General features: G+C 54.0%; 1 protein-coding gene across 1 annotated transcript; it reads right to left on the reverse strand.

The window, feature by feature from the left end:
• Positions 1-227: 227 nt before the first annotated feature.
• On the reverse strand, positions 228-19,075 carry NEMF (nuclear export mediator factor). Its single transcript, XM_040066588.2, has 33 exons — positions 18,920-19,075; positions 17,766-17,834; positions 17,346-17,448; positions 16,038-16,163; positions 15,808-15,956; positions 14,874-14,941; positions 13,930-14,016; positions 13,158-13,234; positions 12,699-12,769; positions 12,530-12,605; positions 11,223-11,285; positions 10,984-11,061; positions 10,486-10,694; positions 9,252-9,437; positions 8,887-8,950; positions 7,658-7,746; positions 6,923-7,026; positions 6,522-6,584; positions 6,296-6,408; positions 5,915-5,972; positions 5,555-5,613; positions 4,995-5,115; positions 4,332-4,614; positions 3,865-3,907; positions 3,732-3,781; positions 3,145-3,298; positions 2,778-2,855; positions 2,512-2,703; positions 2,046-2,078; positions 1,310-1,416; positions 1,191-1,234; positions 1,026-1,105; positions 228-482 (listed from the first exon to the last, which is right to left on the reverse strand). Exons 1-33 carry the CDS (start codon positions 18,976-18,978, stop codon positions 405-407), a joined length of 3,234 nt encoding a protein of 1,077 aa, XP_039922522.1. The 5' UTR covers positions 18,979-19,075; the 3' UTR covers positions 228-404.
• Between the last annotated feature and the right edge of the window lie 2,588 nt (positions 19,076-21,663).

Raw genomic sequence — 21,663 nt, forward strand, 5'->3', positions numbered from 1 at the left:
TCCTCCCCTCCACAGGCACAGCTGGGCTGGGGGGATCTGGGCCTGCGCCTCCCCTCTCTGCACAGCCAGGGAGTGTTTGGGGGGGAAACACAATTCACCTTCCCAAAGGAAGCATTCCCCCTGGAGCTGCCCTCCTGAACAGCCCCGAGTTTTCCTGCCCCGGATTCCAGAGCCTTTGCCCAGCGGTGGGGAACGAGCGCTCGAACACAGAGGCGGCAGCAGGGAAGGACATTCCTGACCAAACGGCAGCGATTTACTTCCGTGTTTATCTGCAATTTGTATCAGAGTCCAGCTAAACCACCAGGAGTGAGGTCCTGGGAGTTGGAATTCAGGCCTGGGCCTGGGTCTGTGTCCGTCTGTCCCAGCCCCGGGTCCGGTTTGGGGGCGAGGGCCCCCGCACGGAATCACTTCTTCTTCATGTTCTGGAGGTGAGGCGCAGACACTTTCACCTTCCCAGGAATATTTCTTGACAAATCGGTGTCCTAGGAAACACGGAAGAGGAAGAAGTGACCACAGCAGGAAAGGCTTTCTGGAGCACTGGGATGATCCCTTTCCTTGGCCCTGGTGAGCACCTGGCTGGAAGAGAGCCACAGGACACCTCCAACCTCCACTCCCCCTGCAAGCACCTGGAATTCCCCCTCCCAGCCCCAGAGGGTTTCTGGGAAGCTGCTGCTTTTGTCACAGGAGTGACACAATGCAGAAACAAAAGGCCCAGTGCCGCCACTGAGGCTGCTCCTGGTGCTCCTTCCCAGGCAGCACAGCTTTCCCAGAGCGGCTGGAAGCGTTCCAGGCTGGAATGGACAGCGGGGCTTGGAGCAGCCTGGGACACTGCCCACGGACTGAGGTGGCTTTTAAGCTTCTTCCACCCCAAACCAAAGCAGGAGTCTCTGACTTCCCCAGGAGCCCTGACAAACTCCAGTGCTGAAATAACCCACAGCACTGCTCGGCTTTGGCAGCATCTCCTCCCCGAACTGCGGACGTTTCGCTGCTGCCTTGCACAGGAGGCACTGCAGAGAAAGCCTCACCTTGACGCTGCGGAACAGATCCTTCTCTCGTGCGCTGGCTTCTTTGGACTGCATGAAATTGTGCAAGGCGATCTTGGCAGCTGGAAGAAACATGGGCAAGAGTGAAACAGCCTGGAAAACCGGCAGGCAGAGCACAGGGAAGGAGTCAGGGCTCTCAGACCGTACCTTTGCCCTTCTTCTGTGTGCCCGGAGTGAGCTTGACTTTATACCTGCCCAGAGGAAAGGTTTCTGTACGTGAAACAACCCCAGCACAGAGCCCCTCCCAGGAGGGTACTGCCACTCACTTGTAGTTGGCCATGGCTGTGTAGGGAGCACAGATGGGGACAGCGAAGAGCAGGATGTCCTCGGGGTGGGGCTGCCCAGTCAGGGAGTCCAGCAGGGCCTGGCTGTCCTGGGACACAAAGAGCTCCACTGGGACCAGGCCCTGAGCTCGGCCCTCCCTGGGGTCACGGGGCAGGAGGTGGCAGCAGGCGGCCTTTGAGGTCCCTTCTAACCCCAGCTGTTCCTTGGTTCCATGAGCACTTTGCTGGCATGGAATTCCCAAGGCAGGATTCGTGGCTGATGCTGTTTCATCACTAAAATCTTTGCTGGATCTTGGTTTTTGGGGCCCCCCATGGAGTTACCCAAAGCTTCCCCCAGCAGACACCGTTATCCTCCTCCATTAAGGAATTGAAAAGGAATTCACTAATTCCCAGCCCTGGGCAACACCCACAGCCTGCAATTACACAGAAGTAATTACAGGAAAGTTTGAAACAATTTTACATGTAAATAAATTTCGAAACTAAAGAAGAACCTGCACTGCTCAGTGTGTCATCCTCCAGCCCAGAGCCACCAGGGCAAGCATCCACGGAGCCAGCTCTGGGCTTGTGGAGGATGTGGAGATGAGCAGGGCAGGCACAAAAGGAGGGGAATTTTTCAAGCTGCAGTTAAGGTGGGTTCAGACAGTCCTGGAGGGCTCCCACACGTCCCAGTCCCAGCAGGAACACAGCTCGGCACTGACAGAGCTGAGCATTTATTTACCTCCAGTCCCGGCTGCTCCTGGTCCTGCTCCTCCTGCACACACAAACAGAGAACACATCAGGGCTGCAGAAACCACGGAGCTGCTTCTTCCTGCCCTGGCCTCAGTCAGTTCTGTCATCAGCCTCTGCTTTGCCTGGCACACGCCGAGCTGGGAGGGAGATGGAGCCCAGAGACACCAAAGCCCGGCTCCAGGCTGGATCAACGGGAACCTCGGCACTGCTCCGAGACCCAGTTCTGGCTGTGCTGGGAACAGGATGAGCACAGGGATTGCTGCAGGGCTTTGGGCTGCTCTGGGAATCCAGTGGGCTCTCTGAGCCCTGGCAACACACACAGAGCTCTGCACGGAGCCCAGAATCCCTGGGGAGCTGCTCAGCCTCCGGGTGCGAGAGCCAGGAGAGCCCCAGGAAGGGAGAGACACAAGGACAGGAGAGGAGAGAGCTGCTCACCTTCCCACCCTGTTCCTCACCTTCTCCTCCTGCAGCTCATCCAGGCCTGGGTCCTGTTCCTCGTGCAGAATTCCCGCTGCGAGGGGCTCCTTGCCCCCAGTGACTGCACGACGCTGGGCTTTGCTTTTCTGCTGTTGCTTCTTTGCTGCCTCTTCTTTTGTCTTCCCCTTCTTCCCTTTTTTCCCTTTGTCCTCCCTGTTGGAGCCTGCGGACTGTGGTGACACAGGGGGTCAGGGCTGGGGCCCGGAGCCACCAGGGCCCGGGGAAGGCACAGCTCCCCCCTCACCCCCAGCAGCTTCATGATGAGCTCCCGGTCCTCCTCGTCCTGGTCCCTGTACTTCTCCTTCATCTTCTTCATTTTACTCTGCAGGAGGAAACACCAACAGCTTCAGAAACGACAACTCTTAGCAAGAGTTTTGCAACCATGGATGCTGACCCCACGTGTTCTTTTCCTTCCCCGTGTCCCAAACTCTTTCAGAGGGACTGGTTCCAGTGAGCTCCGTGCTAAACCCCCACCACCATCGTCCTGAAACCACCGAAAGCACCACCACCACCAGCCTAAAACCAGCGGGCAGCCAGGGGGTGTCTGGGAAATCTGGGATTTCTGTCCACATTTCTGTGCCAACAGCTCAGCCCAGGGTTCCCCTGCTCACCTTCTGGCCCCGCTTGATGGGCTGAGGGGCTGGGGCAGCCTTGTGGCTGCTGGGAGCAGCTGGAGGCTGGCTCTCTGTCTCCGTCTCCTTGTGCTTCTCCTCAGACAGCTCCGAGTTCTCCGAGTTGTTCTGCTGCTTCTTTTTCTTCATCTCTCTAAGGAGAACAATCACAGCTTCCTCATCTGTTGTGATGAGAGGCTGCTGCTCTCCTGACAGCATTCCCACCCTGCCTCCCTGCCACAGGGATCCAGAGGAACACTGGAAACAGCCCCTCCTCAGAAAATCCCCCCAGCCCACGAGTGAAACTGTTCCCAGCCAGCATTCCCAAAGGACAGGAGCAGCACCTGGAAATGCAGGATGGACAGTGGGCATGGAGCAGGCAGGGAATGGGGGGGAGGCACAGCCCAGAGCAGCTCTGGCTGCCCCTGGATCCCTGGCAGTGCCCAAGACCAGGCTGGATGGGGTTTGCAGCAGCCTGGGACAGTGGGAGGTGTCCCTGCCATGGCAGGGGTGGAATGGGATGGGATTTCAGCTCCTTTCCAGCCCAAACCACCCCGGGATTCCCTGGAGCTCCCCCTGGCTCTCACCTCCTCTCCTTGGCAGAGAGATGCCTCCGGCCCTGGGCCCTGCTGTCACCCTGAGGAGGGAAAGGCAGCTCAGGGCAGGTCCTGCCCAGCAGCTCCCACTGCTCCGGGCCACCCAGCAGAGCTGGGACCTTACCAAGCTGGGCTCTTCCTCTTGGGGGATGGTTTTCTGCAGGGATCTGTGGGGAGATGGAAAAGGAGCTCCTCAGCAGATGTAGGGCAGCTCCCCATGGACAAACCAACCACAGCCCAAACCTGGGCAGCTTGGTTGGGACTTTCATCTTTTCCAGTGTGACTGGGAAAGGCAGGAACACTGGGATTCACTTCAGAAAACCATCTCAGCTGCCAGCTCCTCTCACACACACACACAGCAAACAGGCAGGGCACTGAGGGAGCCCCAGGGTGCAGCTTCCCAGGCACACAGCCCCAGGAGCACCACCCAACTGGCTCAGGGCTCACTTTGTCAGGTGTGAGCAGCCCTGAAAGGAAAATGAGGCAGCATTCCCATTGCTGAGCATGGAAAGAAGGGATGACAACACATCCCAGCCTTGTCCTGGCAGGGTTTAGGAGACCCTCAGGGGCCCCAGCTGCTGCTGCTCTCACCTCTGGGACTGAAGGTGTGACAGGTCGATTGTGGTGTCTGGGTAATTCACCTCTTCCTCCTTCACTTCCCTCCTGGGCTCTGGATGTTCCTCCTCAGATTCTCCATCGTCCTCCTCGGAGTCAGCCTCTGGAGCAGGAGTGTTCCCTCCTCCCTGCTCCAGCTCAGCAGCACCCTCCTCATGGGGACTCTCAGCTGTGGCTTCCACATCCCCTGGAGCTTCCTCACCCTCTGGAGCTTCCTCACCCTCAGCTTTTTCCTCCTCACTGCTGCTGTCTCCTCCATCTGGGGCACCCAGGGCAGGAAAACACAGAACACCAAACTGAGCCATCATCCCAGGATGGTTTGGGTTGGAAGGGACATTAAATCCCACCCAGTGCCACCCCTGCCATGGCGGGGACACCTCCCACTGTCCCAGGCTGCTCCAAGCCCCATCCAGCCTGGCTTTGGGCACTGCCAGGGATCCAGGGGCAGCCACAGCTGCTCTGGGCACCCTGTGCCAGGGCCTCCCCACCCTCCCAGCCAGGAATTCCTTCCCAATCTCCCATCCATCCCTGCCCTCTGGCAGTGGGAAGCCATTCCTGTCAGTGATCCAAGCTCAGGGATCACCCAGGCCCTGCAGGATCCCTCAGCAGCACCCACAGCCCCCAGCCCTTCCCCTGTACCTAAAAGCTCCACCTCCTCAGCCACCAGCTCACTGGCACTGCTGGAAACCGTGTCCAGATCCTCATCCTGCACCTTGACCTTCCTCTCCTCCCGGTGCCTCCAGACACAGCTTTCATCCACCTGAAAACGAGGAGCCTCTGTGTCAGGCCTGGTGGTGCTCGCACAACACCTCACTCAGCTTTTCTTCTTCCCTTTTTTAACGCTTTTTTTGGCAAGAAAACGAAAGCAGAGCCAAGTGTGCCAAGCTCAGAAGTCAGGGTGACACACAGAGCTGCACTCCCGGATTCCCTGAGCACTTCCAGGCTCCAAAGAGAGCCGGGATAACAACCCTGGCAGAGGCAGGAAGGCGCAGAGTCTGTTTGAAATGCAGACAGAGCACACTGGGCTGCGATGGAGATGAAAGCAGAGTCATTATCAGCAAGAAGCCTTTTATGGGATTTGTCCCAGTGGGAAAAGAAGTAATTGGGAATATACTGATAAGCGAGATGCAGAAAATAAACCTCCTGCAGCTCAAAGCAAATTACAAAAGCCAGCAGGAGCTGCATGGGGAAAGCTGTACCTTAAACAAGAAGCTGAAGCCCATCATCAGATAGGAAGGTGGAAGGAAATTCTTTTTCCCTGAAAAACAAAGGGAGAGTCTCGTGAGGAGGTTTAGCAGCCATGCTGCAGGATGTGCTTCCAAAATTCGTTTTTATGAGAGGCTTTAGGCTACCAAAAAATTACACTGGGGCTTATTTTATCTCTGGGATGAGAACAGGAGAGCTCAAAAGCAGCTGAGTTAATGAACTTCTGCCCAGGGCTCAGACTAAGCCATTCCCAAGAGATTTCTGGGAGAAGAGTGGGATCTGCTGCCACTGCAGGACAGCCCAGCAGCGCCTTTGGGAAAACATCCCATTCCCACTGTTCCCTCGTGCCTCACCTCGGATCATGAAGCTCCCGGTGGTGAGATATTCTCCCGTGGGGGCGGTTTTAGAAACCTGAGAGAAAACCAGGATAAACTGTAGAAAGTCTCTGTGACAGGAGGCTAGGATTGAAGTTTAACAGGAGCTGAACTCCTGGGAACGGCTCTGCACCCAAGGGGTTCTTCCTGCCCTCTGCAGCGACCCAACCCAACCACACACTGTGCTTTAGGAGCCCTGGCTGAGCATCCCAGCAAACAAACCCAGGACAAGCTCAGCAGCGCTCGGGGAATAAAACCACCACGGCTTTGGCGTGAGGGCCGCACCCTCACACAGAGGTCTGAGCACATCCCACTCCCCTGGGATGCTGTGGCTGCAAAGCTCCTGCCTGCAGAGCTCACCTGGCTGTGGGAGACCCACCAGGCGCTGGTGACCACGCGGGCGTCCCAGGCAGCGCTGTAGCACAGGGCCATGGTCCCGGCCTCCGTCAGCGTCCGCGGCGGGATGGGCTCACCTGGGAACACCCAGGAGCCGTCAAACCCTGCCCTAATCCGGCCTGGGAGCCCCCCAAGGGAGGATTGAGCCCCATGCCGCCGCCAGCTCCCGCGCCCAGGGCCCCACAGGTACCTGAGGGGTTCTTGATCACGCAGCTGGTGGCTCCGTGCAGGTCGGCGTGCACGTAGATGTCCCCTGGGGAACGGGAGATTTGTCAGGTGCACGCAGCCCTGGAGCCAGGGGAGGCTCCAGCCTTAGATGGAAGCGCCTGGTGTGGCTGCAAGGGGCAGGGTGGGGACACAGCAGCTTTTTGATCCATCCCTGTCCCAGGGAGAATCGGCTCCTGCGCTCCTGAGGGGAGCCCATCCAAGCTGCTCTCGCCCCGTGGCACGGGAGGAACTCCCGCCACCAAAACTCCCTTTGATCCGAGGCCCAGCTCAGGGAGGAGGCAGAGAGACCTTCCCATGTCACTCCTGGACACGCCCAGGGCCGGGGAGGAGGAGGAATCCCACCCCTCCCCTCCGTGGACCCACCTGGTTTGAGGTAGCGCTTCACGATCAGCTCGTTCTGCTGCTGATCCCTGCCAGCAATGACCAGGTAATTCTCAGAGCTGATGAACCACAGGAACTTCTCAAACCTGCCAAATTCCAGCAAATCCACGGTGTGAGAAACACCTGGAACCAACAGGACACTGCACAGGTGGTCTTTGATACCAAACTCAGGATTATCCATCTCAACAACTGATGACACTGGAAATATTTCTACTTCCATCCACAGGCCTGGGACATAAAAACAAGGCACGGGACAACCACAGCATCACTGGCAGTGAGATCTGGAGATGGAACAAGAAGCACCATCACCACAGTCCTCCCACTCATTTTTATTTTAACAATTCAGTCATTAGGGTGATTGAAAGCTTTGAGGTTTTGTCTGGGTTGTTTGGTTTTTAAAGCACAGAAGCCCAGAATGGTTTGGGTTGGAAGGGACCTTAAAGATCACCCAGTCCCCACCTTCCACTGTCCCAGGCCGCTCCAAACCACGTCCAAGCTGGCCTTGGACACTTCCAGGGACGTGGCAGCCACAGCTGCTGTCCCTGGGAACCATTCTGGGATTCCCTGACTTTGAGAAGCACCTTTAAGGAGACTCCACGCAAAGTGCAGTGCTCAGAAATCCTAAAGAACGGAAATCCTAAAGAGCTCCAGTCCCAAAGCCAGGGAAGATCCATCCTGGCACGGGCCATGGGAGAAGGGCCATGGAGCTGTACTTGCCAATAGACCTTTCTGGCCTTCTGGATGGTGGTGACTGTCTGAACTTCCCTCAGGGTTTGCTTCGTCTTCTTCTCAGCTGATTTAAAAGCCTGTTTGGACAGAAAGCAGCGTCACCATTGCAGCAGGGATCCTGAAATTCCCAACTGAACGCTGGGAAAGTTGGGAGGAAACGGTTCTGGGCTTGAGCACAGAGCAGGCTCCACCCAGCCCTGCTCTTCAAACGCCACCCTGCAGAGCTGAAACGATCAGCTCTTGGATTTTGGAAGGATTTCCACTGACTTTCCACTCTAAATCCTGGTCTGTCAGTATCTCCACTGTCGGGGCTTTCCCCGTTTTTCAGGTGGTTTCAGGGTCCTTTGCCCCCCTGCACAGCTCTGAGCCAAACCAAAGGAAGAGACGGAGTCTTCACGTTTAGATTTTTCAAGGTTGCATATTTCATTTATTGTTTCTTATCTTACAATTTTCTCAGTGACCAACAAGATGTTTGCAGCTGCATGGACTCCTCACGTCTCCCCCCGAGCTGGGTTGTCCTTATCTTTTATACTAATTGCTACGTATTTCTTATTTACTATTTCTTACCAATGTCTATCACTAATACTAAAAAGGTCATCTTTACTCTGACCCAATCCTCACTAACTACTTTGTGCCAACATCACTGCAGAAATGGAGTGAGGGAAGGAGAATGAAGAAGGAGACAACGCCCCAAATTCTCCATCTTGCCCCATTCACTTCAATGAAGTGAATCTAAAGGAATCTAAAATTACTGGTTTTTCACCCTGTGATAAGCTAAACTACTATTTTTCACACTCTTGTGGCCTGTAAACCCTCTCTCAGTGTAGGAAGTCTTTCCCACGGACTGAAATCAAATCCAGTGTCTCTCTGAGCCCTGGGCTCTGGGCTGGGGTCCCAGACCCCCCTGCCCAGGTCCCTGACCCTCCAGGGCAACCAAAGGAATGCCCTGGACTCCAACAGTCCACCTGTTCTGAGCATTCCCAATGCTACTGCTGGAAAAGGAGGCTCCACCAGGGATCTGCAATCCTCCACCGAGCTCAAAGTGTCAAGAACAAACCAAGCCTGGCTGTTTCTCCCTTTCCCTTTCCCTGTTTTTCCCTTTCATGTTTCGTTAGGGCTGCTCAGATCAGCTCAGGATTTCCCACCGAGCATTGGCTCAGCATTGGATTTTTCCTTTCAAATATCTCCGAAAATCCAAGGGAAAAAACCACAGATACCTTTTCTGCAGCTTCCACTGTCTTCTGAGTTTTCTTGGCGGCGTGCCGTTTGTGATCGTAGTACCTGTGAGACACGAGTGTGAAATGCCAGCACAGCCACCCCTTCATCCTCATCCCACTTATCGCAGGCAGAACTGGCATTCAAAACTCGGCCACTGTGACAGGCCCAGAGCAGCTGCTCTGCACCACGGGCTCTGGACAGGGCAATTCCCATCCCAGAGCTCAGGACAAGCTGCTATTTCCATTTTTAACAAGATGTCCCCAAACCCTTCCTCCTGCAGTATTATCACCGACAACTGCACACCCACAGAAATTTCTCCTACAAAAACACACATTTACTGGAAAAAAAAAAAAAAAAATCTTACTTTTTGGCATTGGCATAGGCAGACAAATTGAGATCGACATCAACCAACGAGGGTTTGTTTTTCTGAGGTTTCTTCAGCTGTTTGCTTTTATTCTTTTTCTTTTTTCCCTTTGGTTCTTCTGCTTCCTCCTTCTCTACATCAGCATCGTCCTCCTCCTCTTCCTCTTCAGATAACAGATATGGGTTCCTAAAGAGATTAAAGATTCCATCATAAGATGGAGATAAAGAGAACTGGTTAATTTTTAATCCTCGGTGCAATGTGCTCTTAATTTAATCCTCGGAGAAGTTTGGAAACGGCCCAAGGAGCCTCTAAACCCTTTTCCCTGTGCAGACACAGGAAGCCCTGCAATGCTTCGTGTGCCAACCCTTCTGTGTCTTGGGTCAGCCAAATCTGGGGGGAGAAAAGAAAACAAAAGCAGAAGATGAAGAGCTCGATTTTTCCAATGCAAGGAACTGACTGAAAACAAGTTTATTCCATGAACTGACATGTAGTTCTGCTTGTTTATAGAACTAAACTAACACTTAATTACCTCACTTCTGAAAGTGAGGCAACCAAAAATTCACGGGTTAACTTTGCCACGTCCCAGCTTTCACACCAAAACTTCTGGGTACAGAAAAGATATTTGGGATTCTTTCTTGATTTTTTTTTTCTTTTAACTCTCTAACCTCCTGCTGCAGATTGAGGTGAGTTTTTTCAGCACACACTCACCTCAGCAGCACGGTGATGTGGTTTGTGTTTGTGTGCAGTTCAACTCTCTAAACTTGCTGCAGTGTGAGTTTTCCAGCACACACTCACCTCAGCAGCACGGTGATGTGGTTTGTGTTTGTGTGCAGTTTAACTCTCTAAACTTGCTGCAGTGTGAGTTTTCCAGCACACACTCACCTCAGCAGCACGGTGATGTGGTTTGTGAACACTTTAACTCTCTAAACTTGCTGCAGTGTGAGTTTCCCAGCACACACTCACACTCACCTCAGCAGCACGGTGATGTGGTTTGTGTACAGTTTAACTCTCTAAACTTGCTGCAGTGTGAGTTTTCCAGCACACACTCACCTCAGCAGCACAGTGATGTGGTTTGTGTGCAGTTTAACTCTCTAAACTCCTGCTGCAGTGTGAGTTTTCCAGCACACACTCACACTCACCTCAGCAGCACGGTGATGTGGTTTGTGTTTGTGTGCAGTTTAACTCTCTAAACTCCTGCTGCAGTGTGAGTTTCCCAGCACACGCTCACACTCACCTCAGCAGCATGGTGATGTGGTTCGTGTGCAGCTTTAACTCTTTGATTGCCGTGGCCACGGGGTCCCCCTGCGCCTGCGCCTCCTTGACGATGGCGCCGATCTCGGTCCAGTCGATCTGGTTGGCCAGGGCGCTGCGCACCACGCGGATGGCTCTGTCCACCACCTCCAGGTTCATCTCGATCAGCTCTCCCTTCAGCTGGTCAGCTTCCTTAGGGAAAGGAGCAGCTTGGAGACGCTGCAGCTGCTCGCCTGCTCTGCGGCGGCTTTTTTACACAAGCGGAAGGGGCGCTGAAGAAATCCGAGGACGGATGGAAACGGCGGCACGGGAGAACGTCCGACGCCGGCGCTGCCAAGCCCTGGCAGGGCTGGAGCTGCCTGGGGTAGTGGAAGGTGTCCCTGCCCTGGAGCTGGATGGGACTGGAGTTCCCTCCTGACCAAACCATCCCATGGTGGTGTCATTATGCGTATTTTTAATTAAAACCCAAAATCTCCCTTACCTGAGCCTGCTGGAGAGCTTCCAGTCTGTGCTCGTGGTCCCTACGGACATTTTCCAGTTTCTTCAACGCTTGTTTTTCCTTTTAAATGCAAGATGGCAAAAAAAAAAAATTAAAAAAAAAATTTAAAAAAAAATAGACATATAAATCCAAATGGCATCAGGTAATCACTGCAAGAAGCAGGAGAAGCCTCTGGAAATCTGGGAGCCATCGCAGGTGCCCAGGCCTGGATCAGGACACACCTGCTGCAGGGCCTTCAGATCAATCTTCTGCCCCTCCAGCTTGGAGTAGAACTCATCCGTGGCCTGCAGGAGAGAAGCAGGTTGGAGAATCCCCGGATTCTGGCCCGGAGAATCCCCGGATTCTGGCCCGGAGAATCCCCAGATTCTGGCCTGACTCGGAGCAGGCACAGGAGGATCCCTGCAGAGAAGGGGCTGCAAAGCCCTAAAGGAGCTGCCAGAGGCTGAAACAACCTCCAGGAGCTTCCTCCATCTCCCTTCCCATCGGATGAGTCCAGCAGGACACTCGGGGCTGTGTCTCACTGCAAACACAGAAGGAAAAAAAAAAAGTGGCCAAGCAATGGCTCAGCCTTTTATTTGCTAAGAAATGAAGGCAAAGCAGCTGCTTTGGTTCAGGTCAAATGGCTGCAAAGGCAGATCTGTCTGCCCCGAATCCCCGCTGCTTCACGGGGTCAGTTACAAAAGCACAAAGACCCAAAAATGCCTCAGAACCGCTCCTGGTGTTCCAGCTGCGCTGAAAGCACGGGATGAGGAAGGTTTGGGGCTGTTTAGATCATCAGAGGGACTGGGGACAAGGCATGGAGGGACAGGACACAGGGAATGGCTCCCACTGCCAGAGGGCAGGGATGGGTGGGAGATTGGGAATTCCTGGCTGGGATGGAATTCCCAGAGCAGCTGTGGCTGCCCCTGGATCCCTGGCAGTGCCCAAGGCCAGGTTGGACATTGGGCTTGGAGCAGCCTGGGGCAGTGGGAGCTGTCCCTGCCATGGCAGGGGTGGCACTGGATGAGCTCTGAGTCCCTTCCAGCCCAAACCGTTCTGGGATTCTGTGGTAAGTGGAGATGACAGAAAGTCAGGCAGGAAGCAGAGCAGGAGCGTGGAGTGGGAATTCTGGAGATGAAGGTCAGGAACAAGAGGCAGTGAATGGCTCCAGATGTTAATGAACGGCTCCAGATGTTAATGATGTTAATGAGTCCAGGACCAGAAAGGACAATGCCCAAGGAAACACCAAATAAGAGGCCCTGAGGTTTTCAGAGCAGTAACAGGAGTGTAAATGTGACATCTGTCACAACTGCTCACTCCAGAGACAACTCAGATTCCAGCTCTCCAGAACATCTGGGATCCTCTGACTGCAAACTTCCACCTCCCTCATCAAACCTTCCACCTTTCCTCATCAAACATCCATCCACAAAATGCATCACCCCTTCCAAGGTCTCTGCTCTCATTAACAGCCCCTGCTCCGTGCTTTAATCACCCTTTGTAGCAGCAGCCAATTCAAGCACCCAAGCACAGCATCAGCAGAGCCCCGTACCTTATTGAACGAGTCAAATTCCAAGTAGGGACATTTTGAGTGTTGAGAAAACAAGAAGGGATGAAATTCCTCGTACCTGTAAAACACACGTTGGATATTACCACCTGAGAACTAATTCCTGTCACGCAGACTAGGAGCAAGGAAGGGAAGAAATACTTCAAATATTTACGTGTAGATGTCTTCTGCTGGTTTGTCCGGTTCCAGACTTGGCTTTTTCTCCCTTTTTTGGATAACGTAACCCTGGAAGGATACAAAAAAACCCATCATTTGTCTAGGGACCATCAATAAATAATCCCAGCTGTGCCTGACCCACTGGCTTGTCTTGACCCTCAATTTCTTCTGGAAAACGAAGGGAACTTCTTCCAGCGCTCAGGACAATCCCATAAATGCAGAGTTTATGTGCAGAATTTATTACAGAACCTATCAGAGCCCAAGTGCAAATCTCCCAGGATTTATAAAATCTGCCTGTGCGTTATTTAACTGCTGCCCAGCCCGTGGAAAGGAGCAATTTTTATACCCAGGAATAAAATCCACAGCTGGGAAGAGCGGGAATTGCACATCCTGAGGAATTCCTGCTCGCCAGTTTAACTCTGCAATTCCAAAACCTGACAGCCCACCCCAGACCCACCTTTCCACTGAAGTTGTCAGTGAGGGCCATGAATTCTTCTGCTTTCTCTAGAGCTGAAAGAACCCTTTCAAGGTTTTCTGAAGAGAAAACAGCAGAAATATTTCATCCCTGGCTCATGTTAAACAGGAGTCTAAGCTTACATCTGGGAAATTTTTAATATAAAAATCTATCTGGATGCTTTTAGCACATAATGATTTGAGTTTCAGGAGGAAAAAAAAGACCCCACAAATGAACTTTATGAAACTAAAGCTGCAGGGGCAAAGCATAAGCCAGAAGCTGCGAGAAGTTATTTTTTTACAGCACCATAATGCAGTAGGAAGGAAAAATTCCTCTGGATTTATGGCAAATACAAAGCACACGAGGAAAAGAAGACTGCAGGAAAATACCTGCTGATTTTATTACCCCAATCTTTAATTTTCCAATAAATGTACAGCTGCTACTTTACCAAATCCCCAATGTTTGCTACAAATGAAGACTTGGATGTGAATTCCTCTTGTCAAACACCCTTTGCAGCACCAGAACTCACCTCGTGGTGAGGTGGTGTCTCACCATAAACCCATTTAGACTACAGGAACAATCTGATATTTTATCTCCAATTTATGCACAGATCAAGAGTTTTAATGTAAACAAGGCTGGTCCCCAAGCTACAGACATCAAAAATAAAACCACGTGGTCAGAACCACAGGTTTACTCAGCTCTTTGGGGGAAAAAAAAAAAGCTATAAAGACATAAAAATCCTCACGTTTGTGGCCCAGCTTTTAAATTATCACACCTTTACTTTCCAGATGCTGATCTATTTTGACAGCTCCAGAAAATCCAGCTTCTATAAGGCAGTGCTCGATGAGAGTGGCCCCATAAGCTGTAAAAAAAAAAAGAAATCGTGAAGGAACACCTGTAGAAAATATTCAAAATTTGCATTTCAAAAAAAAAAAAAAAAAATCTGGACACAAGAGTGTGAGAAGAGTGCCAAAAATCAGGGAAAGGGCAGGAGGGATGGGTGGGTAAAGAGGAGGGGGTGAGAAACAGCCAAAATTCCCACAAAGGGAAAAATGGTGGGGATTTTAGAGTGGAGCAGCTGTGCCTGGCAACTGGAGCAGTAAAACCACGTGAGGCCAAGGTTTCCTACGTGACAGGATCAGAAACACCAAATTCCAGCATGGATACAGCAACACTGGATTGGCCCCCAGAATTGGGGGGGCAAATAATTAGCAATTATACAGTAATATTGTTATTATTATATAGCAATAGCAATGATTTAGGAGATCAGGGCAGAGAAAGAGGAAGAAAAGGGTGATGAAAAAGAGAATTAAGAGATGGGGGAGGTAATGCTGAGGTGTGATTTGAGCTGCTCAGGAAATTCTCTTGCTGGAGCAGCATTGTGGGGTCAGGAGGAAAACCAAACTTGTTCTGATGAGCTCACACAGGGCAAATCTGGCTCTGTGCTCAGGAAAACCTGACTTTACACTTGGAGCTCTTATCTGGTACCAGGTGCAAAACGGCCCCAGCCAGAGCTCCAGCAGAGCCCCTGCCAGGCTCAGCTCTGGAAATAAATCCCTAGTGGAAGCTGCCCATGCCCATGCAATGAGAGGAGCTTTAAGGCTCATTCCCAATCCAAAGCACTCCAGGATTCTGCGATGAGTTGTTCGAATTTTCCAGCACAGCGTAACCCACAGGGAGTGACCTCGCTCCCTCTTCCCCCAAAGCCCAGTTACTCACGGAGGAGTGGGTTCAGAACCCTCTTCAGCTGCTCCCCTTTGGGTGCATTTGATATGATCTCAGTTAACCTGCAGGAGAAAATGGAGAGCTGCAGTCCCAAAGAGTAACGTGCTCTTAAAACAACACTGCATTGCTTAGAAGCTACAAAACACTTCCAGCCTTAAAAAATGAAACTAAAAAAATGTAACACGTGAGGAACTACCCAAAGATCTTCACAGCTCTGACGAATTTGGGGTTATCCCAATGAATAAACCATTTATGAGCTCTGAGACTGAAATCACCTGGCCAAGGTTGGCAGAGGCACAGACGCTTTTGCACTAATCACCAGAAATACACCAGTTACTGCTGGAACCCCGGGCACTGAGAATTCCAGACTTTCTGTGCTGCCAGGCTCTGACCCCCCCAGCAAACCCTGCATTGGACCTGAGGCCGTGGAAAAGGCTCCAGAATGGAGTGACAGCGCTGGGATTGTGGGTGTGTGGTTTGGATAGAAGTGTGTGACAGCACAGGGTGCGAAACTCAGAGCTGAAGGGTTTAGAGCACAGGAACAGAGATAAAGCAGGGTGCAGGATTTAGGGCAGAGGCTGAGTCCTTCTTTTTCACCTTCTTCCTCACGGGTCTGGGTGGGATTTTGTAATTGGGTAGAAAAATCCGCATTGTGGACCATGGGTGTTTGGTTATTGGGTTAAAAGTAAAAATAATTTAGGTGTCGTTTCATAATTGGACAGTTTGTGCTTAAAAGGCCTTGTACAGAGTTAGAGCCATTTTTACTTTGTTAGCCAGAACTCACAGCTTGTGAGACTGTAACAGATAAGAATTAATAAATGTCTGAGTCCCAACACGATAAACTGCATCTCCCGAGCGTTAACCCCGGCTCTAACAACAGAAAAGATAAAAAACCCCCACAAGTGAGGAGCCCTGAAAGTGATGTTACCTGTCCAAAGTCGGCAGAGGCACTGGAGCTTTCGCGCCGTCCACCGGGTACCGCTCCCGCACCGCGAACCTGACGTCATCCGCCCCGTCCGTGCGGAACCTCAGGATGTTGAGGATGAGGAACTCGTGGTCGGTGAGCACGACGTTGCCCTGGGAGCACGGGGGACGCTCAGCGAGGCCGCCCGGGGCGCCCGCGGGGCGGGGGCGCGGCGGGGGCCGTCCCTCACTCACCCTGTCGTAGAGCTCCACGATCAGGTGGTAGGCGGCCTGGTCGCTGCCGAACTGCAGGTCCACGATGCGGTCCACGCCCAGCTGCCTGACGCTCACCAGGCGCCGCGTCCGGAGGTGCTTGCGGCACTGCGGGCACGGGCAGGCGCGCAGCGTCAGCTCCCGGGGGTCTCAAACCTACGGCTGGCAGCTGCTGCCCTCCCGCTCTGCTCGGGAAATCCCTCTGCAGGGCTGAAACTCGAGGGCGGGGAAACTCGAGGATGCCCTGACTGCCTCAGGGCCCGGAAATGTAAATATAGTGAATTCGTCTACGGGGCAAACTTGGAGGAAGGGGCTTCATCGCCTGGAGGCGTGATTGGGCAATTAAACTCTGATATGCAAACAGACCCAACTTGTATCTGTCCAAAAACTCGTGACTGTTGTCCACCCTGTCCCCCTGCGCTGCCCAGGGTGTACCCTCTGAAGGGCTTTTCATCCTTTAACTCTGTCTAGCCTGCATCAGAAGGGTGGGAAAAATGTCTGGGAAACACCTGAAAACATCTGGGAATGGTTGGCTGTAGAGCCCTCCAGTGGCACCAACCACTTCCTATTTAACTCAAATATCACAAGAGCAAAAATGTTGGCGCTGACCAAAGTAACACCTTCATTTTTATAATTATAAATATAATTGTGCCCAATTCTTAACAGTAAGACATGTTTTCCATGTTGTTTGTTTAGCTCCAGGGAGCAGCTGGTTCAAAGGCTAAGAGTTTCTTTTGTAAAGGGAGCTGGGATTATCCCTGCATTCCCTCAGCCGTGGAAAGCCACCCCGGAGAATCCCTGCTGAGCCATTTCTGGCTGCACCCAGAGGATGAACGCACCCATGGGAGTCATCCCAGGCTGGATCCCCATGGATGCACCTGCAGGAGCCCAGCCTGAGAGCCTGGAGCAAGGCCTGGACCCCCAGAGCTCAGCAGACTGAACAGAGCACTCTGTATCACAGGGTGCCGCATCCAGCGCCCGAAAACTCAGACAATCCAGCGGGAATGGCAAGGATTTTGCTGGAGCAACATTCCAAAAGGTCTGGGAGGTCCAGAAGACATCCAGGACATCAGCAGTGGGTTTATAAACTTAAATATTTGCTGTTTCAGGCACCAAACAACAGTGATGTGACCCCAAGGCCACACGTGCTCTTCCCTTGTCTCTAGGGAATCCTGGATCAGGATTCACCGGGATAACCCTTCCCTGTCTTCTCGCCTCCAAGGACAGAAAATGAACATTCCTCCTCGATATCCAGACACCTGACCAAACAACAGACGCTGGTGAGTTTACCTTCATGGCAAAGCTGGATGGCATCATGTTCTTGGGCCACTCGAACTCCGTCAGGTGCAGGCGGATCCCGGACTCCAGCAGCAGCGTGGCCTTGCAGTCCGGCCTGGGGGCAAAACCAGGGAGCTGCACCCCAAAAACCCCCGGGGATCCCTTCCCAGTGAGGATACCCCGGGATCCCACGTGGCACAGGAGCAGCCACCCCACCACCCACCGCTTTGCAGAGTGTTCCCTGCAGCGTTTCCCTCTCCAGATCCCATTTCCTAAGAACTCTTCGGGTAAAAATTACTGCGTTTTACCAAAAACCAGCAGAATTTCACTAAAAACAGGTCAGAAATTACTGCAGACAATTTTTTAAAAAAAATCTAGTTTTCACACAGCATTTGTACGGAATTTTTAAATGAAGTTATTTGAAGCCCTTACTTTTGCAGGCGAATGAGATAGGTCTTGTTATCCACATCATAAACGTTGTTCACTCTCATTCCCAACAAGCTGCCAGAAAGAAAACAAGGAATGCTCTGGAGAATCCAAAACTCAACTGGCTGGGAAAAGCCCAGTGGCAATTAAAAGTACACAGAAGGACAAGTTATGATAAATTACCAAGTTATGATAAATCAGCAAGTTATATAAATTACCAAGGAGTAACCAAAAGGGCAGCAAAGGAAGATTAATGGAATGAGCTGGAAACAACAACCACGGAGAGACGGAGAAACTGCTCTTAAGACACAGCAATTAAGAGAGGGGGGGGAAATTAAATGGAGAAATTTGTATGTTATATGGATAAAATGCAGAAAGCTGCCAGTTCCTGCCCGTGCTGCTCTTTGTGGCAGGGGTGCAAAATATACAGGTTCTACTGGAGCTCCTCTGGCAGCACAGGGCACCAGTAATCCCAGTATGGGCACTGAACTGGCCTGGGGGTGTCAGTGACTCCCTTCAGAGCAGGGCTGGACATGCAGAGTGCCCTGGACACCGGGAATGCGTCAGAGCTCCACGGGGATCTGAGGAGTTTCCCAACTGGGAAACTGGGAGTGGTTCACCTGGAGAGAAGGCTCCAGGGAGAGCTCAGAGCCCCTGGCAGGGCCTGAAGGGGCTCCAGGAGAGCTGGAGAGGGGCTGGGGACAAGGGACGGAAGGACGGGACACAGGGAACGGCTTCCACTGCCAGAGGGCAGGGAAGGAGGAAAGACTGGGAATTGGGAATTCCTGGCTGGGAGGGTGGGCAGGCCCTGGCACAGGGTGCCCAGAAAAGCTGTGGCTGCCCCAAACCCATGGAAGTGTCCAAGTCCAGGCTGGCCAGGGCTTGGAGCAGCCTGGGATGGTGGAAGGTGTCCCTGCCGTGGCAGAGGTGGCACTGGATGGCAGAGGGACTGAGGGGGTCCTGCAGAGCCCGGGCAGGGCAGTGCTGAGGGGCAGAGCTGTGAGAGCAGGATACGATGGAGGAGCAGAGCCCTCACAACCCTGAGACAACGGCGGGGCGGAGAAGCCGCGCCAGAACCAGAACCAAGACCCGGGGCAGGACCAGGACCCACCGGGCCGGGCCCCGCTCCCCGCGGCCGCACGGGCGGGGAGTGCCGGTACCTTTGCCGCAGCTCGGCGAGCACCGCGCGGATATCGACGGTGCTGAAGCGGGACTTCATGGCGCCGGCGCCGCCCGCCGAGACCCACAGGGATCCCGGCTCCCGGCCCCTCCGTAATCCCGGCTGCCCCGCAAGGCTCCCGGCCCCTCACGGCTCCCGCGCCTGCGCCCACGGGCGCTACGGGTCGCGCCCGGCGCCAATCCCCGGCGCTCCGCGGCCGCGCACGGGCCGGGCCGGGCGGGGCGGTGCCGCGCGCCACCGACAGGAGGCGCTGTGAGCGCGGGGGCGCTGAGGGGGCGCGCGGCGAGCGGGGCCCAGCGGTGAGAGAGAATGGTCCGGGGGTGACAAAAAAGGGTCCGGGGTGACAAAAAAGGGTCCGTGTATGACCAAAGAGCCCCGGGAGAGGCCGGCAAAAGGGGGACATAAAAGGGACCCGCGTGTGGCAAAAGGATGCCGCGGGTGTGGAGGGCAGGACAGGGGTCCCGCGTCTCTCTGTGCTGGGCAGGACAAAGGAGCCCACACGCGTGTCCGTGTCGGGCAGCAGAAAGATCCCGCGGGACCCCTTTGGTGAGTGTTTGTGGGTGTGCATAACTTGAGGGCAGGTTTGTGTTTGGGGTGGGTTTGTGTGTGTGAATTGGTGTGTGTTTGCGGCGCGGGTGCGTTGAGGTTGTGTGTCAGTAGGAGGCGGTGTTTGCGCGGCTGCGTGTGGGGTGTGAAAAGGTATTTGCGGGGGTTCGGGGTGCGTTGGAGGCGCGTTGTGGCAAAAGGGGAGCCCGCGTGTCTCTGTGTTGCCCAGGCTACGCTGGCGCGGCTATTCACAGGCGCGATCCCGCTACTGACCGCCACGGGAGCTTTGACCTGCTCCGTGTCCGACCTGGGCCGGTTCACCCCTCCTTAGTCAACCTGGTGTCCCGCAGCTCCCCGCGGGTCACCATATTGATGGCGGCCTTAGCTTGGACGCCCGCTCGGCACAGCTCACGGCAGCCCAGAACTCCTGGGCTCAAGCGATCCGTCGGGCTCAGCCTCCCCGGCAGCTGGGACTACAGGCGCGCGCCACCGCGCCCGGCGCTGCCTGCCCGCTCCGCCGGCGATACGGTTTGTGTGGAGCCGCCCCGGGCCCGCCTCCCAGCCCTCCTCCTGCCCCTGCCCCGCCTCCCGACCCTGCTGCTGCTGCTGCTGCTCCTGCTGCTCCTTCTCCTTCTTCTCCTTCTTCTCCTTCTTCTCCTTCTTCTTCTTCTTCTTCCTCCTCCTCTCCTTTCTTTCTCCTTCTTCTTCCTCTTCTCCTTTCCTTCTCCATTCCCTCTCCTTCTCCTCTTCCACCTTCTCCTCCACCTTCCCCTTCTCCTCCTTCTCCTTCTTCTTCCCCTTCTTCCTCTCCTTCTTCTCCTTCCTCTCCTTCCTTCCCTTTATCCTTTTCTCCCTTCTCCTCCCTTCCCCTTTCCCCCTTCTCATTCCTCCTTCCCCTCCCCGTTTCTCCTTTCCCCTTCCCCTTTCTCTTCCTCCTTTTCCCATTCCCCTTCCCATTTCCCTTCTTCTCCCTCCTCCTTTTCCTTATCCCTTCTCATTATCCTTCCTCTTTCCCCTTTCTCCTCGGGGAAAGCCGGGGTCCCAGAGCCCCTGCCCAGGTCTCTGACCCTCCAGGGCAGCCAAAGGAATGCCCTGGACTCCAACACTTTCCCTTTCCCCTTTGCTGCTATCAGCTTCTCCCCCATTTTCCCTTCCCCCTTCCTCTCCTTCCTCTTCCCATCCTTACCCCTTCCGCTTCCCCATTCTCTTCTTTTCCTTCTCCCTCCCCTCCTATTTCCCCTTTCCCTCCATCCCCATCTTACCCCCAGCACACATTTCAGTTTTCCCTGCTGAGGAAGCAGCCAGGCAGAGGAAAGGATTCCCCCTCCCCATCTTTAGCACAAACCCAAATTCTTCTATTTTTACACCGTTTGGGCGTTGTTGCCAGAGATTCGGTGGGATTTAGGATCAGAGGCTCCCTCAGGCAGCCCAAAATCCCAACCTCAGCCTTCCCAGCACTCGGATCCCATCCAGAAACCCCCAGCTCCAGCTGCTCTGCATATTTCCTGACATCCGGCCTGTGTGAGCTCTGTCTGGCCACACAGCGGGAATGTCCTTGAGCTCCCTCTGGGTTGTTTCAAAACGCTCGGATGGACAGGAATGGTTTTTGAGGAGGTTGGAGCTGCTGAGGCAGCACAAAGCCCTCATTTGGAGGCACACCCCGGCGCTGTGTTCATTTCCAGCCGAGTGAGGCGCAGCCGGGAGCTCTGTCCCCGGGAGAGCTCCGGACACAGCGGATCAGGGATGTCCTGCTTCGAAAAACTCCTCGTAGAGCAAAGCTTCCCAAAGTGCCAGCGTTCTCCTGAGGGTGTGAAGCTCGGAGCCGAGGACACCGATGAGCTGTGACAGCAAACACCGGTAACTTCTGCCCGGAGCAGGATAATGAGGGAGCTGGAGCGCCTGGGTCTGGAGCGGCAGCGTTTGGGGGACTCGCAGCCAGGGAAATCCTGCTGCCCGGCACACGAACGCGGCATTTCCCCGTGTAACAGCCACACCTGCCGCGATCCCAATCCCGACACTTCCCACCTGGGCGGGCGAGGCCGGCGCGGCATCTTCAGGAGGAGCATCCCTGCTCCTGCTTTTGCCTTTCCCTGTTGCTGTGGCTGCTCCGTGGCGCAGAGAGAGCTGACAAAAGGGGCCGGGCCCGAGGGGGAAAAGATGCCAAAAGCGGCCAGGGCC

The sequence above is a fragment of the Hirundo rustica genome, chromosome 6 (genome assembly GCF_015227805.2).
Source record: "Hirundo rustica isolate bHirRus1 chromosome 6, bHirRus1.pri.v3, whole genome shotgun sequence".
Classification (NCBI taxonomy): Eukaryota; Metazoa; Chordata; class Aves; order Passeriformes; family Hirundinidae; genus Hirundo; species Hirundo rustica.